Raw genomic sequence first — 17,488 nt, 5'->3', positions numbered from 1 at the left:
GACACTGCCAACATCATCAGCGCCGAGGCAGATTCGATCCTGGCCCTGGCTGGCTGCAGACAGGGGCTTCGAACAGCAGAGCCCTGGGGCAGGATAGCTGCATGGCAGACAGCAGCATCCCTTCCCTTCCTTCCCTCCCTGCCCTCGCCCAAATTGAATTTCCATTTGTTAGCAAGGCAATGGATTATAGCTCGGAGGGGTGCTGCCTGCTTCAATCTCTAATTTGTGCGTCAGTTGTGTTTAAACCCACTTACCTGTAAGTCAGTGTCTGTTCCAGGCAGGCAGCCCTCGCCTCCTGCCGAGGGAGGCAGCTGCTTCCCTAGCTCCCTGTGCATACACCAGGCACTGCTGCTCCCGGGCTCTGGAAACCACGACTCATCTCCCTTTAGGGCTGGCTTTGCACCCAGGGTCCTGTGGCAGTGAAAGGCCAAGGCAGTCGCAGCACGTCACCAGGAGGGTCTGGATGTGCAGCTCTGCAGAGGATGGGGCCAGCAGCACGTGAAGGGGATTAACACTGGTGCTGGGGTTCATGTGCCTGAGGACTCAGTGACCACTGTCCATTAGAAACAGCCCTTCCCCAGGGCTTGCAGTGTGTGTCAGGTATTCCCTGTGTGTTACTGCACCTTTAGCTCTTTTCTGTGGAGGTTTTGGCAGGCTCTAGGGTTGTGGAGGACATCTGAGTCTGTCTCCAGCACAGGATGCTCCTGTGCTACCTCCAGCCATGCTGGCATTAGCTAGGGCAAAAGGAGAGGGACCGGACCCACGGCTCCCATCCCACAGCCTCCCCTGTGCTGCCCCAGCAGTGGGATGCAGCTCTGCACCAGCCCTGGGCAGTCAGAGTCAGGAAACCGGCCTGTCTACATCTCATTGAAGTCTTAAAATAAACACCAGGAGCAATGAGGAGAAAGCTGGATCCTTGCTCTGCACCCGGATTTGTGAGCGCTTACTGGGGAGAAACTGAAAGGGGGACAGAGATATACATATTTGTTTCCTCTTTAAATAAAGTCCCACTGCTTATCTGCAAAGTTCAGCTGTTTTCAAGCTGACCTGCCCATGTTTTGCTGTTCCGCTGCAAATCCCTTCTGTAGAGGAACGCTCGGGAGCTCCACTCACACACGCCAGCACCCTGGGGTTCCATCTCTAATAGGCGGAGGCAGAACACATTAGTAAACGACCCCCCCATATCCCCCAGTGAGGATCACTTGCCTTCCTACCGTGCTGGCAGCTCAGCTTCTTTACAATGAGGAAACAAAGCCAAGAGAGGAGTGGGTGAATCTGTGCTTGGAGGTCAGAATGGGACAAGGCAAAAATCTGTTCTCGGGGGTTTGTAACTCAAGCAGACGCCTGCCCGAGCAGGCAGGGCTGCAGGACAAGGCACCTCCATCTGACACCTTCACACCAGGATCCTGGAGCACAGCAGGTCCAGGGGTGAGCTCAGGAGCCTCAGGAAGAGAGGGGGACGCTGCCTCCTCGCTCAGGAGGTGAGCGGGGGTGCAGAGCCAGCTCCTCGCTGTGAGCCCGGGGCACAGTGGGGCTCAGTTCACACCTCCCACGGACGTGGTGCCAGGAGCCTTCCCAGCAGCTCTAATGACCTCCTGCACATCGCGCTACCCGGACACGGGCTTTTAGAGGTGACAGAGCAGCATGAGAGCTGGTGTGGGGCTGTGCTGTGCGCTGGGGTCACTGCACCCGTGGGGCAAGCGATGGGGTGAGGGACGTGCTCGCTGGGGAGAGCGCAGCTCCCAGTTCTCTCTGCTTTGGCCTTTTGCCTGATAAAGCTAATGACAGACCAAAACCTCTTCCCAGCAGGTCACTTGACAAGGAGAGACACTCCGGATCAATTGCTGCATTCCTGAGCAATGGCTGTGTCTTAGGACAGTAAAACCTCATTGAAATTAACATGGAGATGAACTCACTGATGGTTCATTAAAACACCTGGGCACTGAGCTGGATCTATTTCTCCTCCTTACACAGGGCTGGGAAACGTGGATCTGCCCCCATGACATTGCTGCAAGGACCACAAGTGAAACCCAAGACGCAGAGGGGACTGGAGGGGACTCCGCATGGAAGGCATCCGAGAGCATCACTTATCACGTGAGCGGCATTAATAAAACAAGACCACAAACTCAGAGACTAAAGCAAGGCGCGTATGTGCATCAAGGAGCTAGAGGCAGTTCATTACAATTCCAATTAATGTAGAAAAGCTAATAGCCAAAAGAGAATACATCAGCCCTTAAACAAACGAGAAGGGGGAGGGGGAAGAGACAAAAGGCGTCTTTAAACTGCCAAAGTCCCATCTGTTACAGAAGCAAAGACATAACAAATATTTAACCTCTCTGAAGGTGCAGGTAGGTTGGACCTTGAGGGGAGTTTGAGGGAAATGAGTGTTTTCTCTGGCATTTAGCTCTGCAGGGAAAATATTCCAAACACTGTCAATATTACTTGGTGCCAGGGAGCTCAGACAAGGTCCTGCGTGTGATCAGGGCTCCTTTTGCTAATTACATTGTTAGAAAGCAGAAGAGCAAAATCTCAAAGCCTGCAGCATCTCCCATTTGCCTTCCTATTCCTGAGATACTCAACATCAGGGGATAATTATTGAAGTAATCAGTGCAGGGCAGATATTCTCTCCTTGTCCCATTCTAGAGTAATCTGAGAGGGGAAGCACATCCTAAAGAGCTGCCTGGGGCAGCACTGCTGAGCCCTTGTTTCTCCCAGGTGCTCTGAAGGGTGAAATCTGGGCACTGCAAAGCCCTCTGTTGAGGAGACAGGGGAGAGGAGCAGCCGGGAGCTGCCATGCAGGAGGCTGAGAAGAATAGAACTCAGTGCCCGTGGCAGTTGCTAACCAAAATTGTCATTTTTCCACCTGGAAAAGTAAACCGAGTTCCTGAGGAGCCCTCCAGAGGCAATGCATCCCCATGGGGTATTGTGGTGGGGTCTGACTCCCCCCAGTCTGGCCACCTTTCCATAAGTGATCCCAGTTAGGATCTGTGGCTGGGATGCTCCTGGGGCTATCCCAGAGCTCTTGCCCCTCAGAGGGCAGGCAGGGCCAGCTGTGGAGCTGGGCAGGAGGCAGCACAGGCAGGGCAGAGATGTCCACGCAGGGCTCAGCAAGAGCAGCCTGCGAGTAAACAGCCCTTTCCAGCCACTAAGGAAGATTTAAGAGTGAATAACATCAGCCCAGTCAAATTCAATTGCTATTGATAATGTCCATGTGCAATTAGAGCCAATTAAGGGGAAGCAGCAAATGACAAGTGTTTGGCCAGGAGGTGGGGGGTCAATAGAACAGTCCAATTTCCCAACAACCGAATGCAATTAAGGTCTCTCACTTACCCAGCTTGCCCAGGAGGGCCAGCACATAAATGGGCAAAGCCAGGCGTGCGGGTGCCATCCTGCCCAGCATGCAGACCTCCGGGAGCAAGCCCTGCTCCTGTCCCAGCTTCAAGCTGCGGGAAGTGGCATCCATGTACTTCACCATGATCGCGGTGTTCCTGGTCATCTTGGTGGTGGCCCTGCAGGGCTGGGCACCCCGTGGGAGTGATTTTCCCTACAAGGTGCCCCTGGATCCCCAGGGGCTGCTGGAGCTCTCCTGGAACGTCAGCTATCCCAAGCAAGCCGTGCATTTCCAGCTCCTTGTCAGGGACCTGCAGTTCGGGCTCCTCTTCGGAATGTCAGACAGGGGCGAGTTTGAGAACGCGGACCTGGCCGTGCTCTGGAGCGATGGGCACAACTCCTACTTTGGGGTGAGTCGCTGTGTCTTTGCACAACTGCTTTGGGGTTGCCTCCTCGCAGGTGAATCTGGCTTGTGGTTTGGAAACAGGGCTGGTCCAGAGCACGGCACACGCTGGACCACTGCTGCTGCTCAGGTGGAAGGGATCCTGAAGGGGCTGGAGGTTTCTATGCCAGAGGGACCCACAGATCAGGTCTGCACTATGGGCTTGGCATGGGATCTTAAATCAGAGAAAGAATAAATACATCAGCAAGGCAGAGTGGAGCCAGAGCCTGGGTGTCTCTGCTGCGCGTAGGTCAAAGAGCTACCGGTGGCTGTGCAGACCAGCTCACACGTGCACACAGAGTGAGTCCAACAACACCCTGGTTCGCTCGTGGGCTGTGGTCAGTCACAGTAAAAGCTAACCACAGCTCCCATTAATGACACTGAGCCAGTGCAGGAGTCACCAGCCAGAGGCTGCTCCTGCCATGGCCGCAGGGATGGGCAGCACATGGAAAACAGCTCCAGTGCCTGCAGCAGCGTTACCAGGAACCCCACGTGCAAACACCTCTGGGCACCCTGCAAACGCCTGGTGCAGCCCAGGGACGCACAGCTCATTTTGCTGTTTGATGTGACAGTGCTGCTGCAACCCCCGTCCTGCCTGGCACTGGTGGCTTGGCCAGGGTCATGGTTGCTTTGTCTTCCCGCTGGGGTGGCAGTTGCAGGTACAACCCCTGCTCTCCAGCAGCTCCCTGTCCCCAGAGCACCACATAAGGATTCATTGCAACCATGCCTGGCTGCAGAAAGCAGTTCACATTTTTCCGCATGTAAGGCTTTCCAGTAAGTTAAATTTTACCTCTCTACTTACTTCAAATTAACCATAAAACACATTCTTTCACCATCAGCCGCAGTGTGAGCTGCAGCGTAATAAAAGGATGAAAAGAAGGGCTTCTTATCTGTACTGTTTTCCTGCTAATTACCAGCATTCCGGTTGTGTGGTGGCTCAAATGCTACAGTATTTCACCGAATCATGTAAAAAACCCAAAAAGGATCATTTTTAATCTGCTTTCATGTGTTCATTGAATGACAAACACCACTGCATTAAGCACTGGGCAGCATTTGGGCTTTCTCTTTCGGCTGGTGAGCAGCATCAGCATCCTGCAAGGAGGTTTCTGTAAGTCTTTCCAATCCTGGTTTTCTCTCTCGAAACAGCCTTTCTTCTGGACAAGTATGTCAGCTTTTTAAAAGGATCCAAATTTGCTTAACCCCCCATGTATTATGAGATCAATTTGCACACCATATTCCTATGTAGACAAATGTCATGCTAGCTTCATGTAGCTGATTTCACTCTCCCCCTCTAAGGACAATATGTTCTTGAAAAATCACTCTACACTTCTGGCTGAAATGGAGCCAAGATGCTTTATTCTTTTTTCCTTCTGTTTGTTCCCTAAGATAAGAGAACCAGTCCCACTCGTGTACATACAGTGAGGTACTTCCTAGGTGCTTTCTGTCTGTAAACCAAAGATATCAATGGGTGACGCAAAAGAACGAGACAACAGCATTGTTCAGATCCAAATTATTGTATGATTTCATATTCCAAACCTTCAGAGGAGCACAGGAGTAACTTACTGCTCTGCTTCTCCATGTGGCTTTGTCACCATCGTCACCAGCGAGCAGCTCTGGGGAGGCCATGCTGGGCTGCCGGGAGCATTGGCCACAACAAATGAAGGATTTTGACGTGGCAGTTTCTAGGGTGACACTGCAGCCCAGCAAGGGTCTGAGTTTGAACTGGGAGCACTTTGTAGCAGGGGTCTCGCAGAGCACATCAACCCCTGCGGGTCCCTCCCCAGCCAAGGACACTCAAACCACAGCACAGACCGACGTAACACCTCCCCGTGTCCCTCCGGGCTTTCCCCAGGTGCACCTCAACTTGGGAAGGTCTTTCTGCAGCCTGTCGCTGCTGGGTCACCTCTTTCACAGGGCTCCCGTGGCGGGGGCCATGGGCTGCTGGACCGAGGCTGGGGGGAACCGAAACACAGGCTCCCTCCGCCCTGGGACGTGGAGGGTGAGCAGGACTCAAGGTGCAGTGCTGCCGGTGGTCAGCGCCTGGTTCCCACTGAGCGCGTGCTCTTCCTCCCACAGGATGCCTGGAGCGATGCCCAGGGGCAGCTCCACATGGACTCACAGCAGGACTACCAGCTCCTTGGGGCCTGGAGGGCTCCTGAGGGGCTCTACCTCCTCTTCAGAAGAGCCTTCAGCACCTGTGACCCCAAGGACTATCTCATAGAGGTACGGCACCACCCTGGGCAGAGCTCTGAACCCAACCTGCATGGTTGTACCTGACCAGTGCTTTGTTTCGGGCACAGCATCAGGTGTTTGCTCTGTCTAGGGCAGAAGGGAAGCATGCTACAGATGTCAGTCCTGGGACATGAGTAATGTTTGGAAGGATCTATTTACAACCCCTTATAACCTCTATAAAGTGTAGATTTTAGCTCATTTGCATCATCCCCTCCTGTTAAGCATGTGTTAGGTCTATATAAATACCCTCCTGCATCACTCTGGTTTGCAGTCTGGAGCCAACTGTTTGGAGTGTTACAAAAAGGTGTTGGTGGTGTTCAATGAGAGGCAAAGAGGGGTATGGCAGGAGCTGGAGGCAAGCGGAACTGCTGCTGTGCACTTGCATGTGGTTTGGGGTCTGCATTCCCCACTCACCTGTGAGATGGGATATGGAAAAACCTTCTGAGCCGAGATGTCAAAGAGCTTCAGGGTCTCAGCCATGGACCCGGGTGCAGGCAGGAATCGGTGCAAGGCTCACTGCAGATGAAAGCCTTTGGTGGGCAGGATATTTTAAAGCCAGCGTGGGCACAGAGCACCCTCGACTTTCTGTTGCTGGTTTTCAGAAGCTTGTCGGTGGCGAGAAACGTCTACCGCCTGCCAAAACAGAGAGCCCTGGAAGGGAAAAACCTGCTGTGTGAACTGGGAAAAGACTTGCAGGTCTCTGCTCTCTGGTCCTTTAAGGAAAAGTTGTGCTCTTTTTCCTTTCTTTCTGATCTCCTGTCCAGAGCTCACTGGGTTCAGCAGCAACTTCCTTGCTTGCAGTAGGCTTTCAGCAGAGCTTCTTGTGGTACCACCCAACAGGAGCTGGAGAAAGGGAGGATTTGAGGGAGAAGTTTTGTTTCTGCTGTTCCTCCCCATGTTGCTGCCTGGGGGTGAGGTTGGGGCTGCAGGGTGGTGTGAACCCTGGCGTGGCTGTCCCAGCCTCCAGCTCAGGAGGGATGAGGGGCTCTGAAAGAGCAGAGAGGAGATGTTACCTTTACTGATGCTACCCAAGGGAAACTTCAGACTCCCAGCTGGTAGGAAACCCTCTGTGATCATGTCAGCCAAAGGAATGCCCTGTCATCTAGTCTTAGGACAGCAAAGTGAACTACTGGTGAGGTCACGTGTCAAAACGTGTCAAGAGGCACATTCCTGGATTCATGACACCAGTGCTGGTGCTGATAGTCCATGCAGTTCATGATCCTGCATGAAAAACTGCCTGATACATTTTGCTCTCCCTTCAGGATGGCACCGTGCACCTCATCTATGGAATCCTGGAGAAACCAGTCCATTCCCTCCAAGCCATCAACATCTCTGCCATCCACAGGGGACTGCAGAGGGTACAGCTGCTAAAGCCCAACATCACCATCCCCGAGCTGCCCAGTGACATGAAGACCATGGAGATAACAGCCCCTGACATTGTCATTCCCAGCCAGGAGACAACCTACTGGTGTTACATGGCAGAGCTCCCACATGGCTTCCCCAAGCACCACATTATCATGGTAAGAGGCAGGAGAAGGGGGTTACCTTCCCTGGTCCAGATCGGCCACCGGGTTCACATTCAGCTACACTGCCAAGTTCAGCTCTTCCCCACCCTTTCACAGGGAAGCTTTCAGGCCCAAACATGTTCCCAGCATGGTACCAAACCATTTCCCAGAGCCATCCCACTAGCCAGTAGCACCCTTACATCTCCTGGAGAGCCCAGAATGGGTGACAGATTGGTGACTTTCCACCCGGCACAGTGAGCAAGTACCAGAGCAGGCTCAACGCAGCTCCCTTACAAAGCTGATCCCTGCAGGAGGCAGAGCTGTAGCTGTCAGGGTGGACTCGCAGCAGGATCATGGCACACAGGGAGCCGTGCAGGCAGCCTGGGCCCAGGGAAGGGCAGGGTGAGGTTGGTCTGAGGCCCATCTTGAGCTGCTGGCAGAGCATCGATAGCATCGGTCGCCCTGTCCAGGCTCAGGGGGTGCCCTCGCTCACCCAGGGCCAAAGAACACAGTGGGAGAGGGAGAACCTGACCGAAGCGAGAGCGTAGCCATTTACAGGGTAGAGACGATGCTGCAGAGGAAAACTGGGGAGGAGGATTTTCTCTGTAGCAGATGGTGTGAAATGAATCATCTGTGTGTAAGTAAAAAGTGCGTAACTCCTGCTCCCTTCCCGCTGCTGCAGACCATGTCTGCAGCTGGTGCTTTTAGCCAGAGCCCTTCCTTGGGCTTGTTTAAAGTTTCTTTCTAGCCTAAATCCCCCTCTGTGCCCCAAGCAGCTGCTGGCTATAATCAAACCCCAGTAGCTGCGGGCACAGGTACTGCAAGGGGGCGAGGACCCTCTGCAGGAAACTGCAATGTCCCCAGGGTCACCCCAGCCCTGAAACCTGGCAAAGGGCTCAGCCATCACAAAGCAGACGAAGATCTGCTGCTGATCAGGTGCAGCACAACCTTCCCTCCCCATTACGCAACAGAAATTGTCCCCGTTCAGTAACGGGCAGCAACATCCGTGCCTCGGGCTTCTGCTGGAGCCTGCACAGGCAGCAGCCACCGGAGATGGGCTCCAGCAAACGGTCTTAATGCCTCCTCCTTGGGTGCTGCTTTGCAGTATGAGCCAGTGATCACGGCGGGCAACGAGGTCTTGGTCCACCACATGGAAGTCTTCCAGTGTGCTGCCGAGTTCGACAGCTTCCCCCACTACAACGGCCCCTGTGACTCCAAGATGAAGCCAGAGCAGCTCAACTACTGCAGGCACGTGCTTGCGGCGTGGGCCATGGGAGCGCAGGTGGGTGCGAGATGGGACCAGTACCATGGGTGCATTCCTGCTGCCTCCCCACCCTTCCTGCTTGCCCCTTTGGGTGCAGCCCTGCCTGATCTCCCCATCCTCCCCATGAATGGGTCCAAGTTTCCACCTCACCCCAGCCCACCCGCCACAGGTCAGTGTGATGCCCCTGCTCAGTACCTATGCCATTGCATGTGCATGTTGGCATGCAGGAAGCCTTTGGAAGCAAGGCCAGCTCTCCAAGCACAACCAAGAGCACAAGTAATGTCCCTCAGCCCACAGTGGGGGTCAGCATTATGCCCAGACATTTCCCTTTTCAGCCCTGTCCCCAGGAAAGCCATCCCACATCTCCCCTAACACCCTCCCTCTGCTTCCAGCCTTTCTACTACCCCGAAGAAGCAGGTATTGCCTTTGGTGGCCCAGGCTCCTCCAGATACTTGCGCCTCGAGGTTCATTACCACAATCCCCTGATATTTAAAGGTGGGTGTGCGATGGGTGATGCCTGGTGAGGGGCAGGTAAAGCCAGGGAATGCCACCCTGCTGGGGAGGCTCCACATTCCACACAGGAGAAACCTGACCAAAATCATAGCCAACTTTCTGGAGACCTGAGAGCCCAGACCAGTCCTAGAAGGAGGAATGTATTAAATCCCCACCAGGCTGCTGCCTTTGGGGTCTCAGCAAAGCCATCCTCACTGCAGGTTGCCCACATCCTCCTGCTGCCCAGCAGCTGGAGGGATGCTTGGGGAAGGGAGCCTGACTGATTCCCAAGGGCAGAAACCTGCCCTGCACAGTGTTCCTGAAGGGCTGTGATCCAAGGCAACAGCAGTGCCTAGCTGAGCCTCTTAGGGTGCCCCTCCAGGGTCTGTGCAAGGCGGTGGTGGTAGGGCTGAGCTCAGAGCCAGTCACCAGAGAGACAGCAGCAGCCTGCCTGGGATGGGGGAGCTGAGATGTTTCACTGGTGCTCCTGCTTCATAGCATCGTCAGGAGACACATTTGGGAAAAAAAAAGGATTACAAACAACTCAGTTTCTTCATTAACATAAACCCAAGTAGCTCCTTAACTACCCAAGTGTATTTTTAGGAGACCAGAGCATATGTACTGTAGATCAATCACAGCACATTCAGCAACTCAAGAAGAAACACTTCTATAAATACAGAGCTCACATCTTTCATAATTATTCTGCTTTTGCATGTTGACCAATAGTGTTTCCCCCGTTATTCTTATCCCTGGGTGGCTCCAGCCCAGAAACAGGGAGTTCAGAGCCGGCCGGGCCCCTCCTGACTGACTGATCCTGCTCTTTCCCTTTGTTCACAAAGCTGGGTAGCAAATGGGAGCCAGAGCTTGGCTTTGCATCTCAGCAGAGCTCGCTGCTGCCTCCACCTGCCCCACGGTCCACATATGCCAAGGCACATCACGGGCACAGGGGCTTCTCCAGCTCCCGCCAGCTCCTGAGGGGAGGTTAAATAGAGCTAACTCAAATGCAGGAGGGACCAGAAGCTTTCCAAGTGCAAGGAGTACTTGCTCCTCAGGGATGTCTCCTCCTGCCAGGCCCCCAGTAAATAACAGCACGGCCTTAACTTTTTGGAAGCATCAGTTAAGAAGATGCAATGAGCCATATCTCTGGAGGATTCTCCAAAGCACTGCCCTGGGCTCTCCAGAGGTACTCCTTATCTTACACTCTTGGGAGAAATTCAGCCTCAGGTTGGTGACCTCTCCAGGGGACCAGGCACGTGCCTGGGGCCACTCAATAGAGACTTGCTTGAAAATACCTGGGATATAAAACTGCACCCCTGAGGAAGCTGCAGGAGAGGCTGGTGCCCATCTCCACCCGCAGCCTTGTCCTCTCACCTGGCAGGGCGCCGCGACTCCTCAGGGATCCGCCTCTATTACACGGCCACCCTGCGTCGCCACGATGCCGGCATCATGGAGCTGGGCTTGGTCTACACGCCGGTGATGGCCATTCCCCCGGGCGAGGACGCCTTCGTCCTCACAGGCTATTGCACCGACAAGTGCACCCAGCTGGTGAGTCCCCATCCTCTCTGCCCTGCTCTGCCTTGGAGAAGAGAGGTCTTTTCCCAGGTCCCAGACAGCAGTGATACAGCTCAAAGCTCTGGGCTCCTGATTCCCAGTTTTAAAGTCCTTGAGCCCCTTACTATGAGGTAGCACTGGAAAGAAAAATCTGCCATGTAGAACAAACAGTGAGCAGCTGTTTGGGATGCGCTGAGTCCCCCTCAAAGCAGCTCTCCTGGGGAGCCATCTGCTCTGCTCTCCAGGGTATCATTCCCGTAAAACTTACTGCCAAGCTGGCTGTGCCCCAGTGGTGCTTTCCCCCATGGTGATAGGAACACTGGCATCTGCTTCCAAGGAGCTCACCAAGAGCTCTCTCAAAGATGGTTTCAAAATGCCTTCCTTCCTCTCAGGGAAGCTTTAGTAGGTGTTTTTTGTAGGGCCTACCCAAAAGGGATCATTTGTGCCATCCCAAACCCCTGTGGGGGAGCCGGTGTGGGGGTGGCCGGTCCCGAGCACACAACAAGGGGATGCTCCGGAGTGGAGATGGGCGAGGGATGGGGTCAGGGACAGGGGCTTGAGCCATCCTTCCCACAGGCTCTGCCTGCTGCCGGCATCCACATCTTCGCCTCCCAGCTCCACACTCACCTGGCAGGAAGGAAAGTGGTGACGGTGCTGTCGCGGGATGGGCGGGAGCGGCAGGTCGTGAACTCAGATGATCACTATAGCCCCCACTTCCAGGTATGGGGTCTGCAGGGGCAGGGGGGGTCCCACTGCGCATCACCTGTGCGTGCCCTGTGCACAGAGCCACTGCCTTGCCCTGACACGGCCCCTTCCTTCCCTCCAGGATATCCGCATGCTGAAGGAGGTGGTTCCAGTTTTTCCAGTGAGTAGCTCCAAAACCCAGAGGGCGCAAAGAGCTTCCCATGACCCCTCAGCCTGAGCCCCCCTTTACATCACCTCATCCCCTCCCCTGCGGGCTGCAGGAGAACAGGATCCCTGTGCCCCCAATCACATCTCCCACCCCTGTGTGGATGCCTCGGGGACACTGGGGCTCATCTCATATGGCACAAAACCGGTGTGTGGGCAAATGAACAGTGCCGGGAGCCAAATGAAGCACCTCATTTAGCTGGGCTTCCTCTAGCAAAGGGAGGCTCCTCGGGGTGTGAGGGTAACCCACGCATGCACTGGAGGTGCCATCTCCTTCCCTGTGGAAGAAGAGCTTTGGCAGAAAATGTAGTGGGAAAGGGTGGTAAAACAGAGGCTGGGCATGCCCCGGGGCTGTGTGGGTGAGAAAGGACCTGGCTGCAGCGTGAAGAGTACCTACAGGAGCCATTGTGCTCCAAGACCTGCTCAAAAGACACAGCACCCATTGAAACCGTACCCAGGCTGTGCTTCAGGTTGTCCCTGTGGGCTCCAGCGCCGACCGTGCCAGGGAGGCAGTTGTGCCATCAAGTAGGGTCCAGGTCTGGCAGTTCAAAACGCTGCTGGAGTGAACTCTAAGTGAAGACTCTAAGGGAAGTGGGAGACGCCATCCCTGGGGTGCTGCCCAAGGGAATCTCCTGGGCGGTGCAGCCGGCGCTCCGGCGGCACTGCAGCGGTGCTGGAGGGAACAGGCTGCCCCGGGGGCTGCTCCGCTGTGGGGAGCAGAGATCTGCTGCGCTCCGAGCTCCCTGATCCCCTGATCAGAGACAGGAAACGCCGCGCTCTGACACCCACACGTGCCTCTGAACCCCGCAGGGTGACGAGCTCATCACGACCTGCACTTACAACACGGAGGACCGGAGCCGAGCCACTGTGGTGAGTGCAGGGTCTGGCCCGTGCTGCACCCCAGGGCTGGGGACGCCCGCTAAACAGGCACCCGCATGAGCTCAGGCTGAATCACAGCCAGAACCCAGGGGGAGGGTGGTAAAAGAGTGAGCCCACAGGGCTCTGCTGCCTGCAGCAGGATGCCAAGGAGCTAATTGAGAAGCAGCATGTGTCACTAATTCCCATCACACGCTCTTCCACTGGGGATTAATTGTAATTAAAGAGAAGTGGCATTTTTTGACAGTTCATGTTATTTTCTTACATAGGCAGTAAAAAAAGAGCCTGTCAGAGGTACCATCAACAGACACAAAGCTAAATATAGCAGAGGGATTATAGGAAATCTGCATTTTACTGTAAAACACACAATCTAGCCTCAAAGTCTGTCCTTGCATAAAAGGCAGATGAGCAGAGCACTGCCCACCCTGCACATGAAGGGGTGCATCTATAGGTGTGTGTGCACACGGGTGTGAGCTCTGAGCCCTAGCAGGGCAGAGCCAGACCCTGGTGTCTGTGCACAGGGAGGGTTCGGCATCCTGGAGGAGATGTGTGTGAACTACGTGCACTACTACCCCCGGACCCAGCTGGAGCTCTGCAAAAGTGCCGTGGATCCGGGCTACCTGCACCGGTACTTCAACCTCGTCAACAGGTACCGGCTGTGCCCAGGGGAGACGGACACGGCAGCACCCTTGGCTTGTGATGCTGGGAAAGAGCTCAGCACAGGCTCTGAGGCCTTGGCTGTGCAGTGGGCATGGGGGCACTTGGGCCGTGCAGGTTCAGGAGCTGGGGCACAGCCCTGCACTCCCCAGCCCCAGCACGGGCAGCCAAACCCAGGGATTTAAGGGGAGAACAGCTGGGAAGGGAGAGCATTCCCAGGAAGAGACTTCCCAGCAAGTGCCAGTGCGTGCAAAGTACTTGTTGTAACCCAAGGCAGACTCCAAGCATCCCTGCCAGGGGAGCAGGCTGCAGCTCACTCACCCACAGGACAAGGTGCGAGATGCTGCCCTCGCACTGGGTGTCCTGCTCACAGGCAGTCCCGGATCTCCCCATGTTGCTGCCGGCTGTGCTGAGCTCTCCTTGCTCCCAACACCAACTTCGGAGCTGTTCCAGGCTGAGCTTTAAGCAGGGAGAACTTGACACATCCGGTGCTGACAGGGGACAGCGCCGCTGCCTCTCAGCATCGCATTTCTCCTACCTTCAGGTTTAACGACGAGGAGGTGTGCACGTGTCCGCAGGTCTCCGTCCCACAGCAGTTTTACTCTGTCCCCTGGAACACGTTCAACAGGGATGTGCTGAAATCCCTCTACAGCTTTGCTCCGATCTCAATGCACTGCAACAAATCCTCTGCTGTCCGGTTCCCGGTATGTACGGCGTTACAGGGAGCCCCACAGAGCAACTCCCGGCCTGGGTAAAAGGCAGCTTTTAAAAGCTCAGGACAAGGCTGATCCCAGTGGGCTCAGGGCAGGGAGCTGGAGCTGCTCAGGGAACGCTGTCGGCAGCGGGACACCAAGCCCAGCACTGGTGCTTAGAAGAACCTGGTCGGAGGCACCATGGCTGTGCCCGGCCAGGCTCAGTCAGAGCTGCCTTTGCCTGAGGCGGTTCGGAGGCTGCTGAGCATTTCAGCAGGGCTGGCTCAGAACCAAGGAGAAGCCCGAGGTGGGTTTTAGGGTTCTGGCAAAGCACATCAGGGCCCAGCAGAGCGAGCACATTACTCACAGCACCTGTGCAGCCTCCGAACGCAGCGACCAGGCAGAACGTGAGGGATAAAGGGCTGTGAGATCTTTAAATGAAAACCAGGCCCAGCAGTGATGGCCATGACAATGATGGTGGTGAGCATTTCAAACCAGTGATGGTCCCTACCACCATCAGCTCCCAGCACCATTCACCAGTGTAACAAACTTACGTGATATGCTACTTCTGCATCCAGTGCTATCCACCACAGCACTGGAGGATGAGGAGCTGATTGTATCAGATCAACAGCTTTCTGCCCTGGTAAATCCCCTTTGGCAAAGTCTGCTTTGAAGGGGCAGAAACCTTTCCAGTCCCTTGGAACCCTTTCCCAGGGACCCAGGTGCTGGAGACCCGGCACCTCTTGGCCATGTAGAGCTCTGCTGCGGGGAAAGGGAAGGTACAGAAGTTTTGTGCAGCAGCAGAATTATGAGTTAAGCCTCTTAATTATGGCCCAGACACGTCTCCTGACTTCAGAGAGGCTGGGGGGGGGAGTGGCTGGGAAGCGATTTGAGAAAAGCAGAGCTGATGCCAACACAAATTGGGTCAGGAGCATCGCAGCGAGGGCGAAGGAGCCGAGCTGCCCCTCCTGCTCTGCCGGTGTGTTCAGAGCCCGCCCCAGTTTAAGACATCTCATTTATTCCACACTGCTTCTGCCAAGAGGAAAGCACCAGCTCTAATTAAGCTTGTGGTTTTGCAGTTCAGCGATCCCAAATCTGAGGAGATTACTGGAAGGATTGAGTACTGTTAATTACCGAGCAAAACCTCAGGGTAACACTTGTGAGTGGCTGCAGGGACTTTGCTGTCCCCAAGTCTCCTGCATCTACAAGGGCTCGCAGTGAACCCTCTGTACTCTCTACATTCGAATTTCCACTCAAAAGCACTGAAAGCAACTATAAAGACACTATAAATGCCTCTGACCTACCCCAAGGGCTGGTAAGGGGTAAGCACGGGGTTTGAATGCATTGGCAGGGCAGATGGCAGGCTCAGTCTGGGGCCCAGAACTGGAGCAGGCGCACCCTGAACACCATTAACTGCTCTTTTGAGCAATAAGGGTGCAGGAAAACAGTTGTTTCTCCAGCCCATGGTCCCCTGCCGTGATGTCCCCTCTCCAGTCAGCCCCTGTCCTGGGTTCAGCAGTAGCAGTCATGTTTTTTCCTTTGTGTTAACTGGTGCAGTGCTGTGTTTTGACTTCTAGTTTGAGAACAGTGTTGGTGAAGCCGATGTTTTCGGTTGTTGCTAAGTGATGTTTACCCTGACCAAGGACTCTGTGAGGCTCATGCTCTGCCAGGGAGGAGGGGAGGCTGTGAGGAAGCAGAGACGGGGCGCCTGACCCGGGCTAGCCGGGGAGGTATTCCATACCACAGCACGTCATGCCCGGGGTGGGGGGTAACTGGGAGTTACCCGGAAGGACAGGGGCTTCCGGGTGGAACTCGCTTTCTTGGCCGGTGGTATCGTATTCTCTTCCCTTGTTATTTTCCCTTATCATTGTTTTAGCTGATAGTAGCGGTGGTGATTTGTTGCTGGACTGTTCTTGTCTCAACCCGTAGGAGTTGCACTCTCTCGATCCTCCTCCCCGTTCCTCCGGAGCGGGGAAGGGGAGAGCCCCGGTGCAGGGGGGGGGGAAGACGGACACGGACCTTGATTGTTGTCAGCTCGGCACCACTCACTGGGAGTGAGTGAACAAGTTACCTGACTGGGTTTAAACCACGACAGTTCCGTAAGCCCACCACCCTCCACCTTTCCCAGGGTTTGCCCATTTCACTTGCCATGCAATGAGACATTTCATCTGAACACAACTTCAGCTTCCCTCTTGCTGTGACTCATGGCTCTCGCTCCCCATGCAGAACCCCCCCCCCTCCTGCTCACACTGCAGCACAGCCAAACCGTGGCATCACCGAACCAGAGCCCAGCCCGAGCCAGCGGTGCCCTCCCAGCCCCTCAGCCAGCCACCAACCTGGACCAACACACAACATGTGGGCTAGATCCTGCCCGAGTGCTCAGCTCTCGGCACTGTCTGACCCTGGCAGATTGCTCCTTGCAGATTCCTCCTTGCGGGGAGCATCGCCAGGACGAGATGCCCCCATGCACACACAGAGCAGGGCTTTTGTCCCAGCTGTGGTCACCTTGAGCCCCGATGCCTGTGACAGCCCCGCGGCACCTCACCAGGCTGCTGCATCCTCCTGCTCTGCAGCGGCTGCCCATGAACATGCACGGTGCAAGCGTCGCCTCCGAGCAGCCTTCCTGCTGGCACCTGGGAGACAGGGCTTTTCAGGGCTGAGCTGAGGCTCGGTGCCACTCCGTGGTTTGAGTTGCCTCCATCTGGTTTGGTGGGTAACACTTCCTGGGGTGGAAGCTCCCTAAGCGTGGTGGGTTTGCACAACGCGGTGCGCTGCAGGTGTCTGACCTGCTAAGGGGAGGTGTAGGTGCTTCTACAATACAGATAAATTACTAACATCTCATAAGAAAACATCCTGGTTTGGGTGAGAAGAGTCAAAGATCATTTTTACACACAGGGAGAAACACAGACTCTGAGTACCAGAGCCCCGGCTCAGTCTCATGGTGCTGAACTCTCTTGCAGGGTGAGTGGGAGAAGCAGCCGCTTCCCACCATCACCGAGAGGCTGCGGGAGCCGGTCCCACACTGCCCGCCCGCCCCGGGGCCTCGGCCTGCTGCCCCCATCCCCCTCGACCTGGGCGAGCTCAGGAGGGACTGACCCAGCGCCTGCTTCTTCCGTCCCATGGGGAGCACCTCCAGGCAGAAGCATCCGCGGGAGCGTTGTCCTGTTGCTCTCCCGGATCCCTGCCCACACAGGAGTGCTGGCTGGTGCCCTGGCCCCTGCCTCGGGAGGGGGTTAGGGCTCATGAGCTCGAGTTTGGAATGTACTCTGGAGATGGAAGGCGCTATATTTAGTGTGTTATTAGCAATCGTGGCTCTGAGTAATGCTGCTTTCCGCCCCCAGAATAATAACGTGGAGGTTTGCTATTGTGCCGAACCCAGCGCGGCCCTGGGGAGCGCGGAGAAGCTTGTTTTCCTGCAGAGAAACTGAGGCACAGAGCACAGAGCTGTGTGGGAGCAGCACACAAGCCTTCCCAGCACCCCACAGTCCCATCTAGCCCAGGGTGGCTCCATGGGCACTCTCCCACACTGGCACCTGGA

General features: G+C 55.3%; 1 protein-coding gene across 1 annotated transcript; it reads left to right on the top strand.

Moving 5' to 3' along the window:
* The first annotated feature begins 3,301 nt into the window (after nt 1–3,301).
* Nucleotides 3,302–17,058, top strand: DBH (dopamine beta-hydroxylase). The gene is made up of 12 exons (XM_057409182.1): nt 3,302–3,740; nt 5,849–5,995; nt 7,267–7,524; nt 8,615–8,791; nt 9,166–9,268; nt 10,644–10,810; nt 11,393–11,536; nt 11,643–11,681; nt 12,536–12,595; nt 13,123–13,250; nt 13,803–13,962; nt 16,911–17,058. Exons 1-12 carry the CDS (start codon nt 3,360–3,362, stop codon nt 17,043–17,045), a joined length of 1,899 nt encoding a protein of 632 aa, XP_057265165.1. The 5' UTR covers nt 3,302–3,359; the 3' UTR covers nt 17,046–17,058.
* The last annotated feature ends 430 nt before the right edge of the window (nt 17,059–17,488 follow it).

Source organism: Pezoporus wallicus, unplaced genomic scaffold (genome assembly GCF_028554395.1).
Source record: "Pezoporus wallicus isolate ANWC-B61680 ecotype Strahan unplaced genomic scaffold, APGP_CSIRO_Pwel_v1 contig_8341, whole genome shotgun sequence".
Classification (NCBI taxonomy): domain Eukaryota; kingdom Metazoa; phylum Chordata; class Aves; order Psittaciformes; family Psittacidae; genus Pezoporus; species Pezoporus wallicus.
The sequence above is the reverse complement of the archived record's forward strand: the minus strand, read 5'-3'. Positions and strand labels throughout refer to the sequence as shown.